The sequence below is a fragment of the Phascolarctos cinereus genome, unplaced genomic scaffold (genome assembly GCF_003287225.1).
Source record: "Phascolarctos cinereus isolate Bilbo 61053 unplaced genomic scaffold, phaCin_HiC Scaffold_9;HRSCAF=440, whole genome shotgun sequence".
Classification (NCBI taxonomy): Eukaryota; Metazoa; Chordata; class Mammalia; order Diprotodontia; family Phascolarctidae; genus Phascolarctos; species Phascolarctos cinereus.
Genome location: NW_027556402.1, coordinates 172,107,281 through 172,134,626, shown reverse-complemented (window position 1 = coordinate 172,134,626; position 27,346 = coordinate 172,107,281). Strand labels below are relative to the sequence as shown.

The 27,346-nt window shown below is 37.3% G+C and overlaps 1 protein-coding gene across 2 annotated transcripts in view; it reads left to right on the top strand.

Annotated features, from left to right (window-relative positions):
- Positions 1 to 569: 569 nt before the first annotated feature.
- ZCCHC4 (zinc finger CCHC-type containing 4) overlaps positions 570 to 27,346 on the top strand; it is a 59,482-nt gene continuing 32,705 nt past the window's right edge. The window contains exons 1-6 of one of the 2 annotated variants that reach the window (XM_020992370.2): positions 570 to 742; positions 2,038 to 2,156; positions 4,421 to 4,503; positions 9,827 to 10,102; positions 10,715 to 10,795; positions 23,884 to 23,956. In XM_020992370.2, coding sequence (XP_020848029.1) covers positions 592 to 742; positions 2,038 to 2,156; positions 4,421 to 4,503; positions 9,827 to 10,102; positions 10,715 to 10,795; positions 23,884 to 23,956 — 783 coding nt within the window. In that variant the 5' untranslated portion in view covers positions 570 to 591. The remainder of the gene's footprint in view (positions 743 to 2,037; positions 2,157 to 4,420; positions 4,504 to 9,826; positions 10,103 to 10,714; positions 10,796 to 23,883; positions 23,957 to 27,346) is intronic. The other variant, XM_020992374.2, reaches the window with a different exon arrangement.

Here is a 27,346-nt window from a genome sequence, read left to right as displayed (position 1 = left end):
CGTTCAGTTCTGAGTTTTTGTTTGTTTGTTCTCTGAGAGTATCAATGACATCAGCAGGGTGATATCTTGATTTGCAAGTGAATTGGATTTAAGTGAGGCAGAGCTGTGCAAAGTCATTAGCCTGGCTCTCTCCTACAGTCATGGAAGTTCAGTGGCAAGACAGAGGTCAGGACAACTGGTGATGGCTCCCAGGATATTGATTGCCTACCGAATGTCCACAGGAGGAAAACCATGACGGTGATGGGCCTGAAGCTTACGTCCCATGGAGATTAGTTAAAGAAACCAGTTAAATCTCTCCAGTTGCCTCTACAATACGTTTTGCTGTACAAATTAAAGGTATTTGGGACACATTCTCAGAAATAGTGAAGTACTATATATTTATCTCCTTTTAAAAGGGGAGCCAGGAGCCTCATTATCTGCCCCTCCATTGTCACCCTAGGGGTAGGAACGCGACGACAGGAGCAGCCCTTGCGGCTGTCGTGACTCCTCCAGGTCCCGCGGGGGCGATGTTTAGCGGCCGGCGACGCTCTAGCCTACGCCTAGCGGCACATCGTCGTTGGTAGCTGAGGCTTTCGGGACAGTAGCGGGAAGATGGCTGCCTCCAGGAGCGAGGAGGGAGCTACCATGGCGAAGGAGGAAGCGGCGGCCGCGGTGGAGGAGGGTCGGGCACGGGGGAGGAGGTCAGGGGTGGAGGTGTTGGTTTCCCAAGACACCTCGGACCCCCCTCCTCAGTGTCCCCACGGTGGGTCCAGGAGCCGCTTCGGCCGGGCACGTGTAGCTCATGGGACGTGGAGGGGTCTGAGGAGTCGGGTTTGTCTCTATGGCCAACCCCCTCTTCTCTGTGTCTGGTCCCTTCACTCGAGTGTAAGAACCTGAATGGGTAATACGTGGACTGCTTGGACAAGTCACTTCACATTTATGGACCTCAGTTTCCTCATCAATAAAATGAAGGGGTTGATTTCTAAGAAGGTCCCTTTCCATAAACCTTGTTCTGCCCCATGCCTTTTAGCTGGAACTGTTCACAATTGCCAAAGGGCAACGTCCCAGGAAAAGCTTCCAGACTCTACGTTTGTTTTTGGCAGGGATATTAGCGATTTAGAGCCCCTCTCAAGCATGGCTAGCATGGCTTTACAAGCATAGGCTTTCTGCTCATTCATGGCAGAGCAAGCTGGACAGGAGAAGGGGGGCTAGGTGCCGGTGACGTCCTTGAACTATTTGTCAGCAACGCCACAGGTTCCTGCTTGTGTTAGGCTATGGGAGAGAGCAGAGTGGGCCAGGGAGCAAGACAATGAGAAATCTTCGCTTTGTAGCCACTGTCTCATAATGAGAATAGTTCACGGTTTTTTATGGTGTTGTACAGTACAGTATACAAATGTTTCTCACAGCAACCCTTAGTGCCAGCACTGATATGCTCAGACAATCCTGGTGTGATGGACTTGGAAGTCAGAAAAAACTGGGGATGGGAGAATTGAGTTCACATCTGCCATTTAATAGCGGTGTGAGTCACCTAAACTTTGAACATCAGATTTGTGGGCTGTAAAATAAGGATAATAATTACACTATCTGGAAGGATGTTTTGAGGAAAGCGTTTTGTAAACCTTAAAGTGCTTTACAAATGTGGATTGTTGTCACCATTTTACAATAAAGAAGCTTCTTTCCACCTCACTAAGCGTCACAGAGTGGCATTCATTTCTAAATGTGTTCAATTTTCAAAAGATGATATGTTTAAATTATTCGTGCCTGAAAATTGTTCCGTAGAAATCATAAATTAATCAAAATGATAGATTTAGCATGATGGGATTTAGTGTCTCCACAGGTGAGAAAATAGTGATCTAGGAAGGTTAGATATTTTACCTAAGGTCACATAGCAAAACTAGGATTTCAACCCACAGTATTAAATTCCAAATGCTCTGCAGTACTGCCTTTTTAACAAAAAACCCTAAAACTTTCACTAAAGTGAAAACTAGCAATTTAAATGGAGCTCTAGAAATGTTTCTTATTCATAAGCTGATGATGCTATTAATTTTTCTTCTGTAGGTCCTACTCTTCTGTTTGTAAAGGTGAACCAAGGTAAAGAAGAGGCTCGAAGATTTTATGCTTGCTCAGCTTGCAGAGATAGAAAAGACTGTAATTTCTTTCAGTGGGAAGATGAAAAGGTATGACGGTCTTTGGAGATATGTTTTTTTCATGTTTCCTGTTATGGCAAGATTGTGCCTATAGAGAGGAAGCTGTATAGCAGATAGAGTTCTGGACTTGCAGTCAGTAATACCTGGATTCAAGGCTGATTTCTGAAAATAGGTATATGATGTGACAGAGAGCCTCTCTGAGCCTCAGGCAACTTTTTAAGACTCTTAAGTTATAACTAGGATCACAAAATCAGTTCCTAGACTGGGATTTCCTACACTGATGAAATCATGGGTCCTTGATGTATTGATATGTGGGACAGTTGTACTGAGAATTCCTAAGAATAACATATATTTTGAATATGGATGTCATAAAGTATTAGCATTGCAGGGGACTTTATGGATCATGTTTTTAAAGATAGGGAAACTTGTGACCCATAGGTATTAAGTGATTTGTTCAAAGTAACATAGCTACTTAAAGCTAAGATTAGAACTCAAGTCTCAGATTCACAGTCCAGTGACATTTTCACTGTCCTGTGATTTAAATTAAGTATGAGAGATCATAGGATTTAGAGCTGGGAAGGACTGTCAAGGTGATGTGATCCAATCCATTCATTTTACAGATGTAGAATCCGAAGCTTAGAGGCTACAACGATACTTGTAATACCTACATATTACAAGCTTATTGTGAGTTTCAAATAAGATAACCTATGTGAAGTGTTTTGCAAATCTTAAAGCACTACATAAATGGTAGCTATTATTATTATCACCTAGGGCCACACAGGTAATAAATAGAAAAACCAAGATCCAAATCCAGGTCTTATGATGTCACATCAAATACATCACTTTCCATTATACCATGAACATGGTGCCATAGCCTTTTATTGCTAGAGATTAGAGTTAGTGAATTTTTATTATTGACAAAGATATTAATTACTGGTCAGTAAAATTGTCTTGAAAATCTAGATCTCTTTCCATCTTTTAATGCTTGAGTAAGATTTAAAATCCATAGAAAGATGATATAACATAGATATTTATGTAAGTACATAAGATGATGTGATACATATAATACATAAGATTATATAACAATACAAAATAAAAGCTTTCGATTATTATTTTTCTCTGTTTGGCTATGTAAATTCTATTTCCTTTCACCAAGATTCTGGCAAGCAGTCATTCCTTGAAAGATAAAACAGTTAACATATACAAAACTAGGATTAAAATGAAGGCCTCCATCAATAGGATTCAGCCTTAAGGAATCAAGAACTCATTCTCTTAAAAGGACATTTAAAGTTGCAACAATATCAGAGTTAAGAAGAATCCACACCTTCTCAACCTGTCATATTCTTACACACAGAGAACTTGCTGGAGACCTTCCTTTAGCTCTTTTTATGTTGTGCGAGTTCCAGTGTTAGTACTGACTCTCCACATTTTACTCCCTTACTCTCACCATATGAATTTTAAGAATCATATATTTACTGAATGTGGTCTTTTACAGTACTTCTTTCACATTTCGTTGTTGGAACTATAATGCAGTCTATGCCCACTCGTTTCCCCGTTGCCCTTTAGGTAATCTGTAACTTATTTTTTCAAGATTATAGTATTCCAAACTACATCATTATTGGGACATCACGGTTATTGAAAAAGATAAGTTTTTGTGTTGGGCAGCAGCTTAGGATCATTAAAAGCACACTTTAAATTTCCCTAGTGCCATCCAGCTGCTCTCTTTCTCCTGTTTAGTTCTGGGCCCAGCTCATTGTTTTTCTGCGCTGCCTGTCATAAATATATGTACTGATGTACTAACTCAGTAGACTGGCTACTATTTCCCTAAAGAGAAATTGAGGGCTGGTCATGACCATGGCCAACAAAAAACTCCACTTTCAGTTATGCTGAAAATGCCTTGTGATTAATTTCCTATGATTCATTTCTGAATTTTGAATGATAAATTCTAGTTACATGAAGACTGAGATAATGGAAAGAATGTTTGTGGCATAGAAAACAATATAAAAACTCTTAACACTTTTAAGGAAAAGTTTTTAGCATTACTGCTTTAGAACAAGTGAATCCTGTTTACAGTTTTTCTCCAGTCAAACAAAAATTCTTACATGAGTTAATTTTAGTGCTTTCAGAGGTTAAAAAAAAGGCCTTCCTAAGTTTCTTACATTTCTTTTTGAAATGAATAGACAATGCATTTTAACTTTAAACTTTATGTTTCTTCATGTAAAAAAAATGCCTGCAGTTTAAAATAGTTGAATATTTGAGAATTTTTGTTTACATGATCTGTGCTCTTTTTTCAGTTGTCAGAAGCTAGACTTGCTGCCCGAGAAATTTACAACAGACGTTGCCAACCTCCCCTGTCCCACAAGCAGTACATAGAAAGGTGCTGATATTGTATTGCTTTTAAATGTTACTTTAACTGTAACCTCTTCCCTTAAAACTAACTACCACTGTGACCAAACCTTTAAACAACACTAAAATATCATTTTTTTCCCCCTGGAGGCTAGGGAAGTGAAAGGAGACCATGAAACTGTAAAATATTTTACTTGGTGAGTAAGAATGGATTAGTGGATTTTATTTGGGGCTAGGTGGGATAGGATTGAGCAGCTAGATGCTGTAATGAGCAAGTATTGGGCCTGGAGTTAGGAAGACTCATCTTCCTGAGTTCAAATGTGACCTCAGACACTTCCTAGCTGTATGACCCTGGGCAAGTCCCTTAACCCAGTTTGCTTCAGTTTCCTCATCTGTAAAATGAGCTGGAGAAGGAAACGGCAGACCACTCCAATATCTTTGCCAAGAAAACCCCAAATGGGATCAGGGAGATTTGGACACGACTGAACAACAATAAAGCAAGATAAGATTGAAAAGAGGTTAATGTTAAGTTTGGGATGGTTATAAAAATCTAGACAGTTTTGTTATTTTTCTTCAGTGATAAGGATCTTGGTCTACTGTTGTTAGAGCTCTTAAATTTCTCTTCTCAGAGTGCAGTACTTTGAGGAAAAAAAGGAATTACAGGAGATTAGCTGAAGTTTGCATACTTGATGCCTTCTTTTTCATGTAAAGTGCTCTCGTGAGATATGAAATATTGGATAGGAGAGGAGGGGAAGTAAAAGACTCCCAGAAGGAGAGTGTTTTAGCTGTTTACAATTTGGTAGTATTCTTCCTTGAGAGTAGTTTTCAGTTTCTTTATGATTGGTGGTATCCATAACCTTTTTACTTAAAATACTTCTGTTGTCAGCTTTTTTGTTAAACACTTGGGATTCCACAGTCTAGTGCCAGGATGGACCTTAAGAGTATCTGTTTCACCTGCCTTATGACATCTGTGTCGAAACTGAGAAATATTTAGTGACTTGGTCTGGGTCACACAGATAGTAAAGGAAAGAGTCAAGATTCAAACCCTGGTCCTCTGATTCCAAATCCTGGCTCTTTTGCCTATTCCTTACTTGTCACCCGTTATGTGCTAGATAGAGTTTTAGTCTTCAGCTAGAAGGCTGATGCCTGCAAAAACTTATAAACCAGTAGAGGAGACATTACACATACAATGATAGTATAGTTGAGGGTAATATGTGATAAGTTCCATATGAATAATCAGTTAGTAAGCATTTATTAAGTAACTAGTCTGTGCCAGACACTATGCTAAGCACCTACAAAAAGGAGGGTGTGGGAATCAGAGATTTTCAGGATCAAGTGCTATTTCAGCTGACTCTAAAGGATTTAAAAGTTTTTTGATAATATAATTTCATTAATTTGGTTTCCATTAATTTGAACTTTGCTAATTTAGGTATCTTATCACCAGAAGCTTGGCTGTCAGGTGATTATTGTTTTGATCAGAACAGTTCATGAAATTCTTTGCTAAGGTATAGAAGAGTTGTGATCTTCATAGGTTAGGGAGGTTCCCATATCAATGAAAGAAATCATTACTCTTTTTAAGTATTGAAGGATTCGGATGTAGAATACATGATTTACTTTGAGTCAAGAGTTTGAAATAGTTTCTTCTAAATTTTGGCTTTTTCTAAGACTTAAGAAATTAAGGATTTCTTTAGTGTGCTTTGGCTTGCTTCCTTCCGGTAATTCATTTTTGTCTGTATGTTATGCAGCTTTGATGCTTATGATAACATCAATTATCACAATGGGGTTGTGATTTTTGAATTGTAATTCTTTTTTCAAACTTATCTGTGCCTATTCGTGTATTTCTTTGCTTGAAAAGAATGAAACCAAATTTCTTTTAAAAGATTCTATGAAGGAGAATGTTCTCTAAATCAAACTGGTCTTTCTACTCATTCTTAGTTAACAAGGTTTTCTTGTGCTTTGATTAAATAATTTAGTTTTAAAATTATGGCAAAAAAAGTGATGGTAGGTAAAAAAGTTAAAACCATGTGTTACCTAATTTGTATTAGGGAGATGACAGTATTGCCCGCCTCTCTGAGTTCCACCAAACAGAGTGAGGATCATTCTTCTTACCTCTTGAACTCTTGGGATGAGTTCTTAAGTATAGTATTTATTTTTGTGGTTAAGCAACAGCTTTTCCTTTTGGTTTTCAGATTGCTTCTTGAAGGTGTGCCATTACGCCCTTACCAAAGATATTGACACACTCTCACTGTGACCTATAGAGTCCTAGTAAGAACTTACATGGATGCTAAAATCAGCATTAATTTATGTGCATCCAGATAGCTTTATTTAGTTGATATTTCATTTGGTTGTTTTTTTTTTTCATTGCTCATTTAAACTCGGATTTTCAAAGTCTGCTATTAGGGAAATACCATAAACATAATTTGTCTACTCCGGGAAAGGCAAATGGAACATCAAAAGGAGATCAATAAAAATGACATTTCAAAATGCTAGCCTGCAATTTGTGAATCATGCTGAGCTGAGCAGCAGAATGAATGTTTTTTTTTCCTAGGTATGTGTAGTAAATATGAATAAGGAAGGAAAATGGAATAATCAACAGTTCTTCAAATCTTCACATTTTTCTGACCAAATTTTTAAAAACCTGTATCTGATTATCTTAATTTAGTGATTTATTCAAATGATTACATTATCTTGAGAGAAGGAAAGCATACACAAGAAATATCAATTAACAATCCCCCCCAATAATAAAACTAGTGCCAATAGGAATAAATGAAGTTTATGCCAATAGGGATAAATATTTTCTAAAAAAAAAGCACAATAAGACTCATATGCTATAAACTTGGAATAATATCAAAATAAAAACATTTTAATGTAGCTAGTGATTTGAGTGCAGTTCCAGATTTTTTTCAGCAGTCTCATGGTTTAGCAATGTGCTCTTTAAAGAAATGGTCATTGTATGTCCCTTACAGACTTTTAGTGTAAACATTGAAACTGACGCTGTGTAAAGACTTGGTCAGTTTTTTGCTTGGATAGAGACTTAGACAAAGCTTTTGGCCTTTTTATTGTAGAAAAATACCAATGAGGGAAGTTCTTCTGCCTGTGCAGATCAGCAACTGTTTTACAACATATGGTCTTAGTTGTTTGGAACACTGCTGAGTGATTTGTCCAGGGTCCCACAGCCATATGTATCAGAGGTGGGTTTGAACCTAGGTCTTCCTGACACTGGCTAACTCTCAGTGTAATATATCACACCCTTTGTAGAGGAAACAGACGGCTGTTATTTAAGTAAAGGCAAGCACTCATTCTATAAACTAGTACTGAAGATCCCACAGCTGAATTGAATTTGGATAATATATTCATGTTCCTTGAACATTAGATTAATTTTTGGTTATTCAGAATTTCTCCATACTGTACATTTGTTCTGTACATTTGTTCAAGCTTAGTAGGAAAGTCTAGCCCCTCATTCTACAGGTGAGGAGATTGAGGTTCGGAGAGGTCAAGTCCATGTATTTTGCCTAGAGTAGCACAGCTAAGTAAACATCTGAGGCAGGCTTCTTTCTGACTCCAAGTCTAACACTCTGCTATACCATGTTGCCTCAGATAGCTAGCTTTTCCTGTCTTACCTGAGGAGGTTCTAGAATTCTCAGATATCATGTAGATTGGTCTTATCTGTTGAACCTAAGGAAGGTCATGGGAGAGCAATGTGAATTTTTTTTTTTTTTGGTGGCTAGAGAATGGGGCCCTTGGCAGATTGTTCATCTCAAGACCTCTGATCAGTTCTAAGATTTTGTTAGAAACTCCTTGAGGTGCTGATTGAACAAAAGTATAAAATTGTAGGTGAAATCTGCTATTGGTTTGCTGAGTTCTCACTTCTCCCTTGATTTTAATTACTTAGTGGCCCTTTTCAACCTACTGCTGCTTCAGTTCTGAATTACTGAAGTTTCTTCTGATATATGGATAAGGTCATCCAAAGGGCAATTCTAGAAACAGAAACATTTGTGTTATTGTCATGTCAAACACTGTGTTGTATTAGAAAAAGGTTATCAGATTTGCAGTCAATAAATCTGGGTTTGAATCCAATTTCTTTATCTCTTTGTGATATTGGTGTAAGGTGCTTTACCCATTGGGTCTCAGTTGCCTCAGAGTATTGAACTAGGCAGTCTCCAAGCTTCAGCTCTGAATTTGTTTTTAAGGTTTTTTGACATCGGTGCTCCAAAGAACCTCTGTCAGTGCCAAGGGTGGTTTGACATAAGGCTTGGTGCTTAGATGAAATTGGAATTGATTATACTGACTTTATGTTTAGTTCATTGTGTACCTGGTGAAGTCTCAGTAGTTAGCTCCACTGAAATCATAAGAATTTACCCAAACTCTAGGGATCCTTTGGAGGACCAATTAGATTTAGATTTAGATTTAGACATTTCTAACCATCTGCCATAACCCTAGTGGATTTGCTCTCTCCCTCTCCTCTTTTCTCATAGGTTAGTGAACCCTGAATTCAGGCACAGTGCCTGGCCCATAGTGAGTGCCTCATAATTGCATCTTCTTTCTTTCACTTCAAAACTGATGTGCATTGAAAGCATGAAAGCAATCTAAATTTTTTAAACACTGACAGTGACTAGTTGTTTTTCTCTTGGCCAGCATCTACATGAGAACAATAAATTATAAGGAATGTCAATTTTAAAAGTGGATGTAAAAATGATTGGAAACGTCTCATTTGGGCCATATGACAATTTCCTTAAAGAAAAAAAAAATATCATGTCAGCTCTTTCCAGGGGTAGACTTTGAACATGATCTGGATTATAATCCATTTCTATCTTCTGGGACAAAGGGTTGGGGAACATAATCACCTTTTAATTGGGCTTCATCAATATTGCTGAGAATAGAATTCCTTTATAGCAAACATCTGTTCTTTAGAAGGTTATTATTCTTGCTAAGTATGCCATAAGAGCTTGAAAAATGACCTTAACTTTTCATTTTGTAATGACTAACACACTGAGTAAGACTGTTTTAACATTTAAAGCCAGAAATACATAGATTTGTCAATAGTTTTAAGCATTATATTTGTAGTAGTGACCTGAGTTGGAGTTATATATTAAGTTCACATTTGAAATAGATATTGATCTTCACTCAGTGGCTAAATTGGGGCATCTTCATTCTTATGAAATTGCTGATTCTTTTCTACTTTGTAGTTATTCAACTAGATATAAATTATAGCCAATGTATTTTTCTTTTCCATTTTTCAAATAATTATTTGGGGTTTTAAAAAGTACTTTTTGAATATTAAAATATTAATAATCCAGTGTCATCCATAGAAACTGACTTAAAATTTGTTCATCTTGTTGAATTGTGTATTGAAGATATTGGAAGTTTATTGAGCTACCCTTATCTCAAAGAAAGTTTTGCCGAAGATGTCAACAGTTACTGTTACCAGATGATTGGGGAAAGCATTGTGATCACCAGGTACTTTGTGATATCTCCATTGCTCAGTTAAAAAGACCCAGTCAGCTCCTGTATCCACTGGAGAATAAGAAGACAAATGCTCAGTATTTGTTCACAGACAGAAGTTGCCAGTTCTTACTAGACCTAATTTCCACTCTTGGATTCAGGAAAGTGCTGTGTGTTGGAACACCAAGGTATGTTAATTTTTTAAAAATTCCATCATCACTAGAAACAAATCTTTATGGAGTACATGACTTGCCACAGGGCATATGAGATATATAGTATAGTTCTTAACATGAAGTAGGTGGTAGCAATCTATTGTTCCTTTTAGAGAAACACCTCTAGGCCAACAGGGTGGTAGATGCCAAAGAGTTAATCATTTTGGAGATTTCATATATGCTATCATATTCTCTAACATAGCTATACTTGCCAAATGTTGATCAGGACATTGAGAGAAAGGAAAGGTATACTTAATGTTCATTTTTATTTTTTTTATTCTTTTTCTTCCTCCCTCTCCTTGGAAAGGCTTATGTGTTCTCTCTTATTTATGAGATTTTTTTTGTCTCTGCTTGGCTTTTGCAGTTTCAGAGTTCTGTGTTTCAGATAAGGAAAGGCCACTGTCTTTTAAAAATTAACAAAACTGATAAGTTGATTTTGAAAAACCTGCCCAAATCCCATTGCTTATTTCATTGAAAGTTTTGTGGAACCGAGCTTTCAAACATTGGAAAAAATTGATCATTTCAGCTTTTTTAGCTGTCTGTGGTGTTGTTAATTTCTTACTAAATTGCTTTCATTAATTGCTTCAGGCTGCATGAGCTGATCAGATTGAAAGCATCAGGCGACAAGGAGTCTGACGTTAAAAGCCTTCTGCTGGATATTGATTTTAGGTAGGTTTACAAGACATGATATTTGTTCTTTTTTTCCAAACATCTCCTAGTTTTTGCAATTTTCTTTATTTAGTTTTTTTATTATCTCTGTTTTCCCCTCTAATTGGGTCTCAAAGGCAGTAGTTGTTTATAAGATAACTTTTTGGTTGTTGGACACAAAAACTCGATCCCTATTCTGTTATATTTTGTATATTGGGAGACAAAGTCTGTTCCTGTGCTTTGCCTAATCTGTTTCCTGCAAAACATAGTTTTGTCTTGTTTTTAAAGTTTATTATATTTTGGCTTCCTATTGAGTGAAACTTCTCACTCATTTCATTCTGAAGTGAATGCTTGAGCTCCTTCTTACTTAGCCAAGAATTTGTAGAATTTTGCTTCATCACCAGATCTTCAAGTTATATCAAAACATAAATTTTTTGGTCCATTTCATCTGGAGAAGAGTTTATTTCCCTCCATTGGCTGCTTATTGGAGTGAAGGGGAAGACCAACTAGAGAATAATTGATTTGCTATGATTTCATTTTCTGGCTATTGCAAACCTTTTTGTTTCTTCTCAAGTCTTCCATGGCACTCCCTCCCCTCCCTCTCAGATGAGGGCTTTGCTATGTACTTCACTGAAAATATTGAGCCCATTCTCTAAATGGTCTCTTTTCTTCCCTTTTCATGTCATCATGCACATGCCATCCTCCTCTATCTCCTCCTTCAGGAGAGGTGGCCCTCCTTCTTGCCCAAAGCCAACTTCTCTACATGCACACTTGATACCATCTCCTGTCTTCTGCAGCAGATTGCTCCCGCTATTATTCTGATTCTCTCTATTTTTCAGTCTCTTGAGGTCTACTGACTCCTTCCCTGATGCTTACAGACCTGGCTACATACCTCCATCTTTAAAAAATTCTTGCTTGATCTGACCACCCCCACCAGCTATCATTCCATCTTTTCTTCCATTCTTGGCTAGACTCTTTTTTTTGGCGAGGCAGTTGGGGTTCAGTGACTTGCCCAAGGTCACACAGCTAGTAAGTGTCAAGTCTTTGAGGCCAGATTTGAACTCAAGTACTCTTTTTTTTTTTTTGGCAGTTGGGGTTAAGTGACTTGCCCAGGGTCACACAGCTAGTAAGTGTCAAGTGTTTGGTCTGAGGCCGGATTTGAACTCAGGTCCTCCTGACTTCAGGGCTGGTGCTCTACCCACTGCACCACCTAGCTGCCCCGAACTCAAGTACTCTTGACTCCAGGGCCAGTGCTCTATCCACTCTGCCACCTAGCTGCCCCTTGGCTAGACTCTTGAGAAAGCTCTCTACATGCAGTGTTCTTGTCTCACTTCTAAACCTGTCCAGTCTGCCTTCTGACCTACAACTGCTCTCTCCATAGTTGCCACTCCTAGCTACTGTCTCCACACTAAGTTTTCATGACATCGTTCTCTCCTGGTACTCCTTCTATCTGTCTGACCATGCCTTCTCACTCTTCTTTGCTGTATCTTCATCTAGGTCATGTGCACTAAATGCTTATATCCCCCGGCGTTTTATATTGGACTCTCTTCTTTTCTCCCTCTATCCTATTTCACTTGGTGATCTCTTCAGCTCCCAAGGGCTCAATTATCGTTTCTGTGCAGCTGATTCTCAGATTAATGTATTCACCCCAATCTCTCTTATGAGTTACAGTCACCCATTTCCAGCTGCCTGTTGAACATCTTGAATTGGATGTTCTATAGGCATTTCAAACTCAACAAGTTCAAAACCCACTGTATTATCTTTCCCTAAAGTTCTTTCTTCTTCTCAACTTATCTTGTACTGTTGAGGGCACCACCATCTTCTGAGTCACCCAGGCTCAAAACCTCAGTATCATTCTCAATGCCTCACTTTCACTCATCCCACATATCCAATCTGTTGTCAAATCTCGTTTCTACCTTCCCATTGTCTCTTGTATATCTCTCCCCTCACACAGTCACCACCTTGATGTAGGCCCTCATCACCTCTTATCTGTTTGAAAAGCTATTTCAACAGCTCGACCTTCCTGCTTCAACTTTCTTTCCGCCTCAATTTATTTTCCACTCAGCCCACAAAGTAATTTTCCTCATGTGTAGGTCTGACCCTGTTGCTTCTCTTTTCAGGAAACTCTGGGGCGTGTTACCTCCAGGATAAAATATGAAGTCATTTGTTTGGCATTTAAAGTCCTTAGCAGCCTGACCCCTTGCTGACTGCAGTTTTCTTCTCCATGTGCATGCTCTGTAATCCAGCCTTGTTGGTCTCCTTCCCAGTCCTCACACATGACGCTCCATCTCCCAACTTAGTGCCTTTGCACTGGCTACCCTTCATACCTGGAATATTCTCCTTCCTGTTCCCTGCTTCTCAGGTTCCCTGCTTCCTTCAAGGTTCACCTGAAATCCTACCTTTACAGGAGGACTTTCTCAGTCACCCCATACTGCTAGTGCCTTCGCTCTAGAATCACCTTCCATCTATGCTTGTATATATCTTGTATGAAAATAGTTATTTACATGCTATTCTCCCCCTCCCCCATTATAATGCAAGCTCCTTAAGGGCAGGGGCTGTTTTTGTCTTTCTTTGTATGCTCAGCACTTAGCACTGTGCCTAGCATATTGTAAACATTTAATAAATGTTCTTTCTCCCTTCCTCTCTTTCCCTCTCCCTCTCCTTCTTCTTCTCCATCTCTCTCCCCCCTCCCTCCTTCTCTCTTTCTCTATCTCTGTCTCTCCTTTCCTCTCCCTTCCTCCCTCTTTCCTTCCCTCCCTCCTTTTCTTCCTCACTCTCTTTCTGAGGGACTGAGGTTCAGGAGAGAGACAAGAGTTGGATATATAGACCTTGAAATCTTTTGCATAGATATTATATTTGAACATACAGAATCTAGGAAGTTCTGACATGACAAACAAAAAATACAGTCCTTATCTCCAGGTACCTTACATCCTCGTAGAAGACATGTAGAGGAATGTTGAAAAGTATGGGATACTCCATACTTGGAGGATAGCTACATGTGGGAAAGGAAATTGAAAAGCCTGGAGAAGGAGGAGTGAAGCCAGGAATCAAATGAGCATGACCTGGGCTCCTCTTGAATGTGAATGGCTCTCTGGGCCAAGGGCTTAACAGTCAGAAGAGAGGACCACAAGGAAATGGAATGTGGGAGGCTTGAGGAGGGAAGAGAAGGTTTGGAATAGCTTCCAATGGGGAATCAATTAGGGAGGATTGCCTTGTTGCAGCGTCTGTCCCCGTAATGCACTCTTTTATCCCCTTATGCCTCAGAGAATCCCTGACTTTCTTCGAATTTGATTGAAGTGTCACTTCCTGTAAGCCTGTGCTGACCTTCCCAGTTGCTAGTGCCTTTAATCTCAAAATTCCTTGTATCTACTTCATATATCTTGCATTTGTTTATGTGTGTGAGTGACATTTCCCCTCAGTAAAATGGGTGCTCTTTCATGGCAAGGAATCATTTTATCTTTGTATATCCAGCCCCTGGCCCAATGCCTTAATAAGTACTTTTATTATAAAGCTGTTAGTGGGCACTTCAACAATGCTTGTACAGAGGGGAGAAGGAGTCTGAGAGGATGGAAATGATTTGTATAAGGTAGTACAGGCAGTCGGTGACAGACCTGGGATTTGATCCTAGGTCTGCAGACTTCAAATCCAACATTCTTTGCCCTCTATGGCATTGCCTCCCTGTCATGGAAAGACAATGACATTCAGTGTGATTCTTGCCATGAAACCTTGGAAAAGTCATTTTACTGCTCTGGGCCTTAGCTTCCTTATCTGTAAAAATCATCTCTTAGGCCCTTTCAAGTTCAAAGTCTGTCATCTTTTAGCTTTAATAACAGAGGCACAATCAGAACTCAAGTGCCTCATTTCAGTAACTTGGCTTTGGGGCTTCTGTAGTGTTGTAATGTTACAGGTATTGCTAAGCAGAAGCATAGAAAATGTCATTCATCAGAAAAGGAAATGGGCTTATCTTGGAAAGAGTGAGGGATAACAGACCTACTTTGAGTGCTCCCCTGGTGCCCACATACTATGTCAATACTCAGAGAAAGATTCCCATCATATTGAGTGGATCCTTCCTACAAGAATGTGAAGAAGAGCACCCAGGATATGGTTGAGCGGCTGGGCTGCAAGCCTCACTGTTGGAGGGAGCAACCTATGTCAGCGAGATCTTTGATCACTTGAGTATCATTGAGTGATAATGTAATGTGTTATTCTTGCATTTGAATTTAAGTTGTACAGTGATGATGATTTTTCTTTAATGTTCTCAGGACTATAGTAGCTTTCAATTTGGTCTATTCTGTGGTGTAGGTTGAAGAATTCCAAAAAGAAACCAGAGGGAATTCTAATGGCTTATGAGCATAAATAGTATCAAGCAACTTGTTCAAATTCTAAGAGCCTTAAATTTTCCCATGAGTCTGATTTCATTTTTATCCAGAAGACTAGCATTGACTTTTATATAATGTTGTAGAGAGTGGATATTTCCTCTTTAATCTCTTGCTTTGTGACTTTTCCTCTTTGCAAATGTAGTCTAAACTTGGTTTTAACTCAGAGAGAAAGGGTTATTTATTAATTAAGAAATATTCCTCAAGATATTTATCTAATTGGGGGCAGCTAGGTGGCGCAGTGGATAGGGCACTGGCTCTGGATTCAGGACGACCTGAGTTCAAATGTGGTCTCAGACATGTAACACTTACTAGCTGTGTGACCCTGGGCAAGTCGCTTAACCCCATTGCCTAGCCAAAAAGAAGAAAAGAAAAGAAAAGAAAAGAAAGATATTTCCTTAATGAATATTTCTTTTAAAAGGAGGTGGGGGAGAGAGATGGTCAGATTGTTATAAATATATATTCATGTGTTAGAAACAAACAGATTCAGGTCTATCTTCCCTAATTTTTCAGCCCATGAATGCTTTAATTCTGGGGAGATGTCGTTTAAAATTTATGGCAGCCCCAATTAGTAGAAACACATTTGTAGCCACAGATGAAATCAAACTATGGATCAGCTTAACACTCTGTGATTTAAGTATATAGTCATGTATAACTTTGCACCAAATCCCACGGTGCCCAGGAATTGCATGAGGGATGAGGTCATTCCTAACATAGCTCTTCCACCAAAGCAGAGCTTAGCTCCAATTTATCACTATGGCACAGGGTGATGCTGGATCCTTGAAGGCTGGTAGGTTCTATCAAGCTTGAAATTGTTTGAGTATGCCTGTCATCCAAGGGTCAACTTGGCTAAATGCAAAAGAGGCTGATCACCAGGTTGGCAACAAGGGCATGAGTTTTTTGACCACAGCCACTCTCAAAGATCATTTATGAGGGTTTGTGATTAGCACTGATGGAGGGAATGCCCAAACCAACCAAATCACAGATCCTCGGAGTATTGATATACCTTGTGTGGGTAGCATCAAGCAGTTCTTTTGCCACTGCAAGTCGTTGGGTTTTGTGCTTTGTAGAAAGTCAACTCAAGGGCTGCTTAGACTGATTACAATTTCATTTTGGTCATATGGATATGGCATAAGGATTCTTTTTTGGGAAAAGTAGAGTTAATATTTGCTACAGGATAGATTCCTGCAAGCTTTAATTATAAATTTAGCTTAGAAGATATGAAACTGTATTTGGCAACCTATCATCTGAATATAGTTATTTTTGAAAAATGAATCTCTTAGGTTGATCTCATGAACTAATTTCATTCAGTTCTTGATTACATTTCCTGTGTATAGTACATGTTTCACATTTGGTAACGGACTCTTATTTAAAGAGAATGAATGGCCAAATTAAATGAATGTCCTTTTGAGTGGCTTTCTAGTGTATTCATCCCTGATTGGTTTTGTTTGCCTTATTCAGTGTAGAGAATAATTCTTTGTGGCCAATTTCATTTTAAGAGGGCATTGTTGAGTGATTTTTCATAATTTAAAATATGAATAATTATGCCCACTTGTTTGTAACTTGATGAAAGCTTGGAACTGAAATCTTGGCTTCTTCTTTTCCACTGCTGCCTGTAATATTTTGTCCAGGTGCCCTATGGTACTATTTTTATTTAGTTCTTAATTTAAAAAAAGACCAAATGGATGTTATTAAAAGAGGGTATTAAACTTTTTATGAGAGTGGGGAAAAAAAAGACGAGGTTAGGTAATAGGAAAAGATGCCTTTTTCTAGACTTTGAAAATGGAAGAAAACTATCAACTATAGGATAGCCTTCTTTCCTGTTACTCGTTTTATTTGTATATTACCTATTAGAAATAAATAGGTTAAAATTTAGTTAAATCATTATACTAACATCTTTGTTTATGAGATGGTGATTAACAGTGGCATTATATTTGTTTCTTCATGTCCACTTGAACAGTATTTTAAATATTTTCCTATTCTTTAGGCCCTTTGTTCATTTCATCAGTGTACAAACTTTTTGTAGTCAGTAGATATGTTAATATTGTATTCAGAAATATTAAGGGATATTATACAGAGAATGGTGATCAGTTCTTTTGGATCTCCATTGACTACAGAATGAGAGGAAGTAGGTTTTAACCACAGGAGAAAGAATATTGGTTAAACATGATGAAAAACATGGGGATAATGGTATTAAATTAGCATGACTAGGAAAGACTAAGGGTGTCTAGCACAAGACCCATTCACCAGTAGCAAAGCGGGATCAAAGGTTCTCATGGCGTGATATCAACAATTTCTGGTTTTAAATCAAGTAAATAAGGACTTCCTTTGATCTTTTCAAACTTTCCACCTGAGTCTTCCATTCAACAAGATGATTAGACCTTGAATATGGTGATCTGATTACTGTAGAATTAGGATAGGATATGGATCAATCAGGTACAGCCTCTGAGGAAGGCTGCAAGATAGACCCAATGGCTTCCAGAGGGTTGTTTGGGTTTGTTTTTTTTTAATACTGATTATTTTCAAAGGTATATGTTTTACTTGAGAATGGCAGAATGATGTAGTAGATGGAGGATTAGCATTGGAGTTGGGAAAACCTAGATTTAAGTCTTGCTTCTGACATATACTCACTTTGTGAACATGGGAAGGTCACTTAACCCCTTAGTGCCCCAGGCAACTATAAGATTATGGTAGGTAGAATGACTTTGCGTACTGAAATTCCTCATTCTGGAATTCCATTCTCGAAACTCCTTTTTTCACAGATCTGAGGGGAAAAAAGTTGAACTTTAGAAACTATTTAGAATTTTTAAAAATTTCTTCAGTACTTCAATAATGCTGTGGTTTCATCCTTTTGGGTACTCTTCCCAGTGGTGCATTTCACAACTCATCCATACTTTTTTATCTTATGTACTTCTTTCCATATTCTTTCATAAATCTTTTATACAGGTTTTCCTCAGGCCACTGAAGGTCTTCCTTTTAACTTTTAAAGGTCTTTTAACATTTTATTCCATTTAACATTAACAATGTGAAACTTGAGTTGTTCATCAATCTCGTTACATGACTAACTCATCTTCTTTTCCAGTCATATGTAAAATCATCCTCACAAATATCATATAATAATGAAAACACATATATGGATCATTCATTGCTAATGTCCTCTTGGTCATTTTTTATAATAATATCATCCCAGTCATTTGATATATTCCTTTCTTTTGAGATACCTTGAAAAAATTGTTCTCTTGATGCTTTCAAAATCGTTCTCTTGCATGAATTATTCTAACCTTTGTTTAGACAAGTTGCCCTTCCTTGCTTCATTTCTTTAATTGCCATTTCTACTTCTTCATATGGTATACATACACATGTATATACACACACATATATAAATGTATATATATATATGCATATATATATATATATATATACACACACATATATATGACTTATGTGACTGAGGCATTAGAAACCAAATAAGATGGTTTATCTGCCATTAAGGATGAAATTGCTACAGAAATCCTGGAAGATCTGTTTTGTTTTGCATCTGTTTGTTGTACTTTCAGTTTAATCTACCAATACTCTAGATTCTGATTTAATTGGGTATTGTGTCAACTTTCTGTAACCTTATTTTTCCTTTCATTGCTTTTAACTGTTCTGTGAGGCAGTATTGCTAGTAACTGTCCACCTTCTAATTAGTTTACAAATAAGTATATTCTAAGCTAGTGTTTTCTTTGGCTCCATGGTGTCTCTCTTTGGCAAGATGATTTAAACATTTGTTGACTAAGTTCCTGGGCCTCTTGTGATAATAGTGACTATTTTATATTGGCTAAATATCTATAATAAATGATAATCAATTGACATAGTTTTCTTCAGCTATTTACTATTTTTGAGTCAATAGCTTATTTGAATAGGTCTGATTGAAGCTATTATAATCGTATGTGGTATCTTCATATCATCTTGGTCCCAATTTGATATTGATTTTGCCCTTATCAGTAGGTAGTCTGTGATCTGACTGCACACATAGAGATGATTCAGAAATGAGTCCTTACTTTGTAACCAGTTGTTTCCTGTCTGTTGAATTATTGAGTTTCCATTTTTTAAAAGTGTTTGATGCTTTTTTCGTGAGGCATCTTATTCCTCTTCTTTAGGGAAGTGTTCATGATATACGACTGTGAGGCTCCCAAGTGCAAGCCTTTGGCCTTTGTTTCTTAATTCTGAACATTTTTTTTTGCTGTCTTCTCCGTGCCCACCTTCATTCACGTCAATGTGATCAAGTATCACAGTGTTTGGTGACTTGGTTTGGAAGTTCTTGTCACGTTCTTTACAGAATTCCTTCATCCTTTGCAATAGATGATGGCACATAAGCTGCAGTTATCTTCACAGAGGGCTTTTGAATTATGCCCATTATGTATATATACTGTGTGGTGAGATGGTCAAGTATCTCATGAAATGATGCCTTTTGATGCATGATGAGGCAATTCTTCTGTTTGCCTCTTCGAGGAGAATCTGTCAGCTGTATATTTCATGTAGATGTAGCTTCTTTATGTCTTCTGGCTTTATTCATAGAGAGAATGTCAGTACTGAAGTGGTTCAGTTCCTGTAGCAGTATGTCACCTCTTTGGTTGTTGAACAAAGGTATCACATTTCAAGTACCAAGAGTTCAATGAATATTTATAAACAATGTGTAATTCTTTGGACTCCCTCCCCCTGCCTGTGTTGCTTTTCTACCACCCATTGCTGGAAGTGGAAGTTAATAGGGGAGAGGTGGAGCTCTTAAATAAGCTTGAAGGACATTGATCATATAATGGCTTAACCCAGCAGTGATGAGTTTCTCTATTCTTAATTTGGATAGTCTTGTAAATCAGACACAGGCTGCCTTTTGGACTATACTTGAAGCATTTCCAGCTTGGGAGAACTTGTTTGAGTTTGTGCTTTAGTGGCATAAATTTTGAGAACCCAAGGTCATCCTCACACCACTGGGAGGCCTTGTAGTAGGACTTCTGTGAGCTTAACAAAATTGTCATTAAAATTGTAACGTTCATGTGAAGTAGTTGCTACAGGAATTAATTTGATAAACAAAAATCAATCAGTCAGCAAGTATTTGTTGAGCCTTTACCGTGTGCCAAGCATTGTGCTATATGTTGGGAATAGATGGGAATAAGGGTTTAAAAATGAAACAATATCTGCTCTCAAGGAACAGATATTCTATCTGGGAGACAACATATGTAAGTATAGACAGAATAAATACAAAATAAATACAGAGTAGTTAGTGAGGACACTAGCAAGTTGAGGAATCAGGAAATAGATCATGTAGAAGATGGTGCCAGAGGATTCCATAAGGAATTCCTTATGAGGTTTCTCAAGGTAAAAATGAGGAAGGAGGGCATTCCAGGCATTCAGGATCACCAGTGTGCAAAAGCTTGGAAATAGGAGATATTGAGTACTGAATGCAAGGAACAGATAGAAGGGCAGTTTGGCTGGATTGTATAGTCAAGTCAAGAAGCATTTATTATGCTTCTTGCCTGTTATGTGCCAGGAATAGTGCTGTATGAGAAACAAAAGGAAGGGGATTGACTTATGAATCTGGAAAGGTAGGTTGGGGCCAAGTTGTGAAGAGCTTTAAATGTCAGAAGAGTCTAGAATCAAATAGGGAGTCACTGGGGTCAGTTGAATGAGGGGAGTAACATGTTTAGCTTTGCTCTAAAGAAAAAAATCTCTTTAGGATAGAGAGCATTACAGAATGTAAAATGAATAATTTGGATTACATTAAATTAAAAAGATTTTGCACAGACAAAACCAATGCAGCCACAATTAGGAAGAAAGCAGAAAACTGCGGGTGGGGGTGGGGGGTGAGAATTACAGCAAGTTTCTCAATAAAGGCTCACACAGTTTCTCACACAGTGAACAGAGCCAAATTTTTAAGACTACAAGTTCTTTCCCAATTGATAAGCAGTTAAGTGATAGGAACAGGCAGTTTTCAGATGAAGAAATCAAAGCTATCTATAGCCATATGAAAAAAATGCTCCAAATTACTTTTGGTTAGAGAAATGCAAATTGAAACATTTCTGAGATACCACCTCACACCTATCAGATTGGTTAATATGACAGAAAAGGAAAATGACAAATGTTGAAGGGGATGAGGGAAAATTGGGACACTAATGCACTGTTGGTGGAGTTGTGAACTGATCCAACCATTCTGGAGAGCAGTTTGCTCAAAGGGTTATAAAACTGTGCATACCCTTTGACCCAGCAATACCACTACTAGATCTGTATCCCAAAGAGATTTTTAAAAAGGCGAGGTGGGGGTGGGAAGGAGCTACCTGTACAAAAGTATTTATAGCAGCTTTTTGTGGTTACAAAGAATTGGAAATTGAGGGTATGCCCATCAATTAAGGAATGGCTGAACAAGTTGTAGTATATGATTGTGATGGAATACTATTGTGCTGTAAGAAATGATGAGCAGGGTGTTTTCAGAAAATAAAATGGAAAGACTTACATGAACTGATGACAAGTGAAGTGAGCAGAACCAGGAGAAGAGTTTGTACATTGACAGCAGTATTATACAGTGATCATTTGTGAATGAATTAACTATTCTTAGCAATACAAAAATCCAAGACAATTCTGAAAGACTCATGATAAAAAATGCTACCCACATCCAGAGAAAGAACTGATGGAGTCTGAATGCAGATTTAGGAATATGATTTTTTACTTTTTTCTTTTCTTTTTTTTTGGTCTGTGTTTTCTTTCACAACATGACTAATAAGGGAATGTGTTTTGCATGACTACACATATATAACCTATATCAAATTGCTTGCCATTTCAGAGAAGGAGAGAGGGAGAGAATTTGGAACTCAAAAATTTTTTTAAACGAATTTTAAAAATTATTTTTACATGTAATTGGGAAAAAATAAAATATTCAAAATAATGTGGGGAAAAAAAAGAAAAAGAAAAATCTCTTTAGCAGCCATGTCAGTGATAGATTAGAAGGGCGAAAGACTTGAAATAATAGGTTTTTTCAAATTTTGCAAAACATTCAATGGAAGTAAATACCAGAAGTATTCCATCAGTAATTTCTTGATTGTTTTCCAGGGGAAACAGTCAACACATTCAGCTTAAGGTTACTGAATAAATGAGGTATCCTTCAAAACTTTAATACATCTGATTAAATTGATTTCATCGGTATGGTTAGTCCCTCTATTAATGCATATTGTAATTTTTTTTATATCTTCTTATCCTTTTTGGTTCTCGTTCATGTTTCTCCATATATAGGTAACCAAGTGTCCACCCAACGTGGTCTAAGTCTTTTTACATTTCATAGGTCCCACTGGAACACCCATCAGAAAATGAACATGCCCTGCTTTTACGAGATGTTGTCACTTGCTTTTGCCTTGTGTCCAGTCCACTTTTTTTTAATAATCCATTTCCTAGATTATATTTCATATGCCACTTCTTGAGTGTAGGTTATACCTTGAAACAAGTTGCTTATGTTCACCATCCATTTTTCTGTTATTCTTTGAGTCTTCTGCTAATTGATTCTTTGAAGATTGCAGCATTCCATGATCTACAGCCACAACAGGATCATTGTCACTTGTGGGAGAATGTTTATGTTAAAAAAAATGAGTCTTTGTGTTCAGACCTTGCTCAGCTTCCCAAATTCAATCTAGCCCATTCTCCAGCTCCTTTTTAATTTTGCCCTTGTACAGTGCCCAGATATATTTTTATTAATGGACTAATTTAGTGAACTAGCCATCTAACTATATATTGTATCTGGGTGATAATCATATTTTATACTTTTTAATTTTTCCTATATGGCTTGTTAGGCTGATTTCTTTTAAGGAGGCCCAGTAATGCGTTACACTCAGCACAGTATCTTGTAACCTCGCTATTCTGTTGGAAATTCCTCTTTTTTGGGACCTTGTCCAAGATATCCTACCTGATACCTTTGGTGAGGGTATATCTCACTGTTTTATTGCTTATTTAACAATAATCAAAGGAACATTAAACAGTTGTTCTTTTCTAAAAAGGTCTACTAATTATGCTTTCAAATAAATAAGAGGATTAACTGTTAGAAAGTAAAATAATCTAGTTAGAAAATACATTACTCTTTCTAGGTACTGATTGCATTGAATATAGTATGTACCAACTTTTTAATGTATTGATAGCCATTAAATATAAGGCTGAGCTGATTAATATTGGAAAATAAAAATGTTGGTGTTGAATATTTTTTCATACTTAATCAGAAATGAATGTGACTAACTGATGCTAATCAAATGTAGTGGTGCAGTGTTTTCTAAAGTTCCTAAATATGTATGATGTAAAAAAAAAATTCCATTTTTATTCACTGTCACACCTTGACTTTAATTTGTGTAATGGGCTCAGATAATTTTTTATATTCCATCTATTTACTAGGTAGAAGGAATATTTTCATGCTCTGTTATTCTTTAGCTTTGCCACTGACTTCTTACACTTCGGAAAATTTTTTTTTCTATATGTATATAACAGTGAACAGAATGATATAATGACACAACATTTTCCATCTCTAGTTATTGTGAAAATTAGTTTGATGTTTGGAAAACACTTTGATTTCCTCAGATGAAAAAATGGTTGAGAATAATCAAATCCAGCCAAAAACCAAATGTATTTTGATACTAAAAATCACAAATCCTTTAAATTGTTTGAAAACATTTGCTCTAAAATATTTGTCATTATTCAAATAACCTAACAAAAATTATTTTATAGGTATTCACAGTTTTATACAGAAGAGAGCTTCTGCCATTACAACATGTTTAATCATTATTTCTTTGACGGAAAGGTAAGAACCATGGTTATTTTTTACTTGTAAATCCAGCATGGGGTTTGGTAATTTGATAAAGTAAAACTTTTTAAAACCCAAGTCCTGAGAGAATGGGATGTTTTGGTTAACATTACTGGCTAACTAATTATGCCTAGAGTTGTAGGAAGACAAAATAAAGCAAAAAATTTTCCTTAAAAAGTGTGCTTTTGGCACTGCAAAATGAGATTCACACCGTTTTCAGAATAAAAAAATTAAAGGGTTTTTTTCCCCCTCTCAGTTGAAAATGGAAAAAAAAAAGAGACAAACTGTGAATGAATGTGTTTGCCACCCCATGGTGAGATTTTTAAAGCCACTTCATGTAACCACTTATACCAACATTTACCTTTTTAAAAAACTACAGATGTGTGGGTTTTTTCCTCCCAAAAGTAGTAGTATGAGCAACAGATAAGCTAGATCTTTGCCTTACAGAGGTTGCATTTTCACAAAGATATACAGCTATATATTTGTATTTCTCCCTGATTACTAAATTGTGTTGAATTGTAATTTGAATAGTTATAAATTGAATAACTGAATTGTATTGAAAAGTAAATTGAGTGCATTGGTGCCTCTATTGGTATTTTTTGGAAATCTCTTAATAATAGAATTTGGCAAAGCTATTTGAGGGGAACAGATGATATAAAGTAGTGAATTATAAAAAATAATATCTATATTTGCTTTTGAAACTCTGTTGTAGAAAAACACTCAGTTTCATGTTTAAATCAAAACATGATATGTGTGCACGTTCCTAAAGCCTCAGACTCAGACTCTGTTTATGCATGACCTCTAATGCTTGTTGATAGGGGTCAGATAGGCATAAGCCATAGGTAACCACAAATTTAATCTCCTTATGAATAACTGGAAAAGGTGACTATAATTCTTAACCATTACCTTCCATACTTTTTGACTAAATTGTGCTGTTGGCTTATTGCATGTAAATCCCTTAATTTCTTTGGGCCTCAGCAGTCTCCTCTATGTAATGAGCATGTTAAATTGTAAGATACCTTTTCCCGAGGTTCTGCCCACCTCAGACTTAATGTTGTCCTGTTCTACAATCAGACTTTTTATGGCTGTCCTATATTAATTTCCCTAAAATCTTGATTTTCTGTATTTTCAATTAACATCACCTCTCAGGAGAAACCAGTTCATTGCCTTTATTACTTTACGATATAATGTAGAACCTGTTTTATTCTGTAACCTGTTTTAAGCTTTGAGGGGTAGCTCAGGTAGCCTTGAGTTTTAATATTCCTATATTTGGTGAACAAACTGTGAATAAATCTTTAATGATTTAATGGTTTTCTAGGGCAAGTGGACTATAAAAAGCCTTTTATTTCTAGAAGTTCTGTCATATTTTAAAATTCATTATTTTACCTCAGATCTCCTTTTAGGAAATACTTATCTATCCTTTATTTCATCCATGATGCCAGAAAAAAAAATCTGCCTTGCTTACTTATTAATAAATAAGTTTGAGGTAGAGCAGTAGTAGAAGTCAGTAGCAGAAGAAGGGGCTTGGTCAGGTCCTTCAGGCATGTGATACAATAGGGAGGGAGGGCGGGAGGGAGGTGGACAGACAGGAGTGAACTTCAGACTGAATTAGACTTGCCCATGTAGAACTAGAAGGGACCACAGTCCAACCCCCTCATTTTATAGATGAAGAAACTGAGGCCCAGGGAAATTAAGTGGCTTACTTGAAGTCACAAAGATATTAAGTGTCAGAGGCAGGATTTGAATCCAGGTCCTCTGACTCTAGAACTCATGCTCTTTCCACTGTACTACAATTCTTCCTCTCCAAAGTGAATGTACTTCTAAGACCTACGAAACGTGAACTAAGACCCAGGAAAAATTAAGGGTGTTGCTCAAGGTCACACAGGTAGGAATTGTCAGCTAGGGTTCAAACTCACATCATTTGACTGAACAACTAATGTTGTTTTCACCATACCATGCTCCTTCAATGCCTCATTACCCCTTCAGCATGAATTTAAATCAATTGAGTAAATCCTTAGATAAGGGCTGTTTACATTAACCTTTATTTCCAATTATACCATATCTTTCTCTCACAATATATGAGGTATGGATATTTGTGTAACTTAACAGTATTTTTCTTCATTATTGGGTCCTCTCCATTTATGTCTTCACTCGTACATACCTATGAACAAAGGTCAAAGGATTACAACCTTCTTTCATTCTTTTTAAAACTGCTATTTTATATGTATGTGTGTATATAAGGACACATACATGTATATGTGTATATAGAGACAAACACGAAACCTGTATATGTATGTATGCTATGTGTGTCTGACACATGCACATATAGATTTTTTTGTGTGTTTATATATACATATATACATACATATGTGTGTCTGTGTATCAATGTATGTGTTCTTTTATGCTATACTGAGACACCCGGGTATACTAATATGTGTGGGTATATGTGAAACACCACAGATTAAGGCATGCCCATTTCTCCACAGTAAGGCTATATTATGTGCTTTTTGTTGTCTATTCCTCTCTGCCCTGGTATTTCCAACTGGCTATCTCATAAGCATCTCAAATTTGTTATGTCCAGACCAAAACTTGTGATTTTTGTCCCTAAACCCACATTACTCCTAACTTAACCGTTTTCATTGGAAGCACCATTATTCATCCATTTGCCCAGGTTTACCACTGAGGAGCTGTCTTCAGCTCTGCACTCTGACTCACCTTCATGTTCTTTCTATTCTAACCTTCTAAATATGCCCGAATCCTTCTCCTTGCTCCACTCATACCAGAACCATCCTAGTTTATAACGCTTCACCTGTTCTCTTGCAGTAGCTTTCTACTTGGTCTCCCTGCCTCCAGCCTCTGATCTCTCCAATCCACTCTACACCTGGATGCTAAATAGATAATCTGGTTAACAAAGCACAGATCTGACCATATTACTTCTCTGCCCAAGAAGCTTCGATGGTTTCCCATTGCCTTTACACAAACTCTTCTGTTTGGCATCTAAAGCCCTTCATAACCTGGCTCCAGACTACCTTCCTACAGTGATTACATACTTCTCCTCCTCACATACTCTACAATATCCTCCTACCTGTTCCCTGTATGCAAGATTTCACTTCCTTTTGCCTTCAGACGTTTGCAGAGCCTGTCCTCCCATGCTTGAATGCTCTTCCTTCTCATTTCTGCCTCTTGGAACCCCGAGCTTTCTTCAAGATTCAGTTGTAGGGTCACCTCCTTCAAGAATCTTCCTAATTACCCTCTTTATTATTCTTCCCCCCACTTTGTTTTTGTTTTTGTTTCTATATATTCTGCCTTTCTTTATCTTAAATATGTTTTCTCCCCTCTCTTTGAGAGCAGGGACTGCCTCACTTTTTTTTTTTGTATACTCAGCAC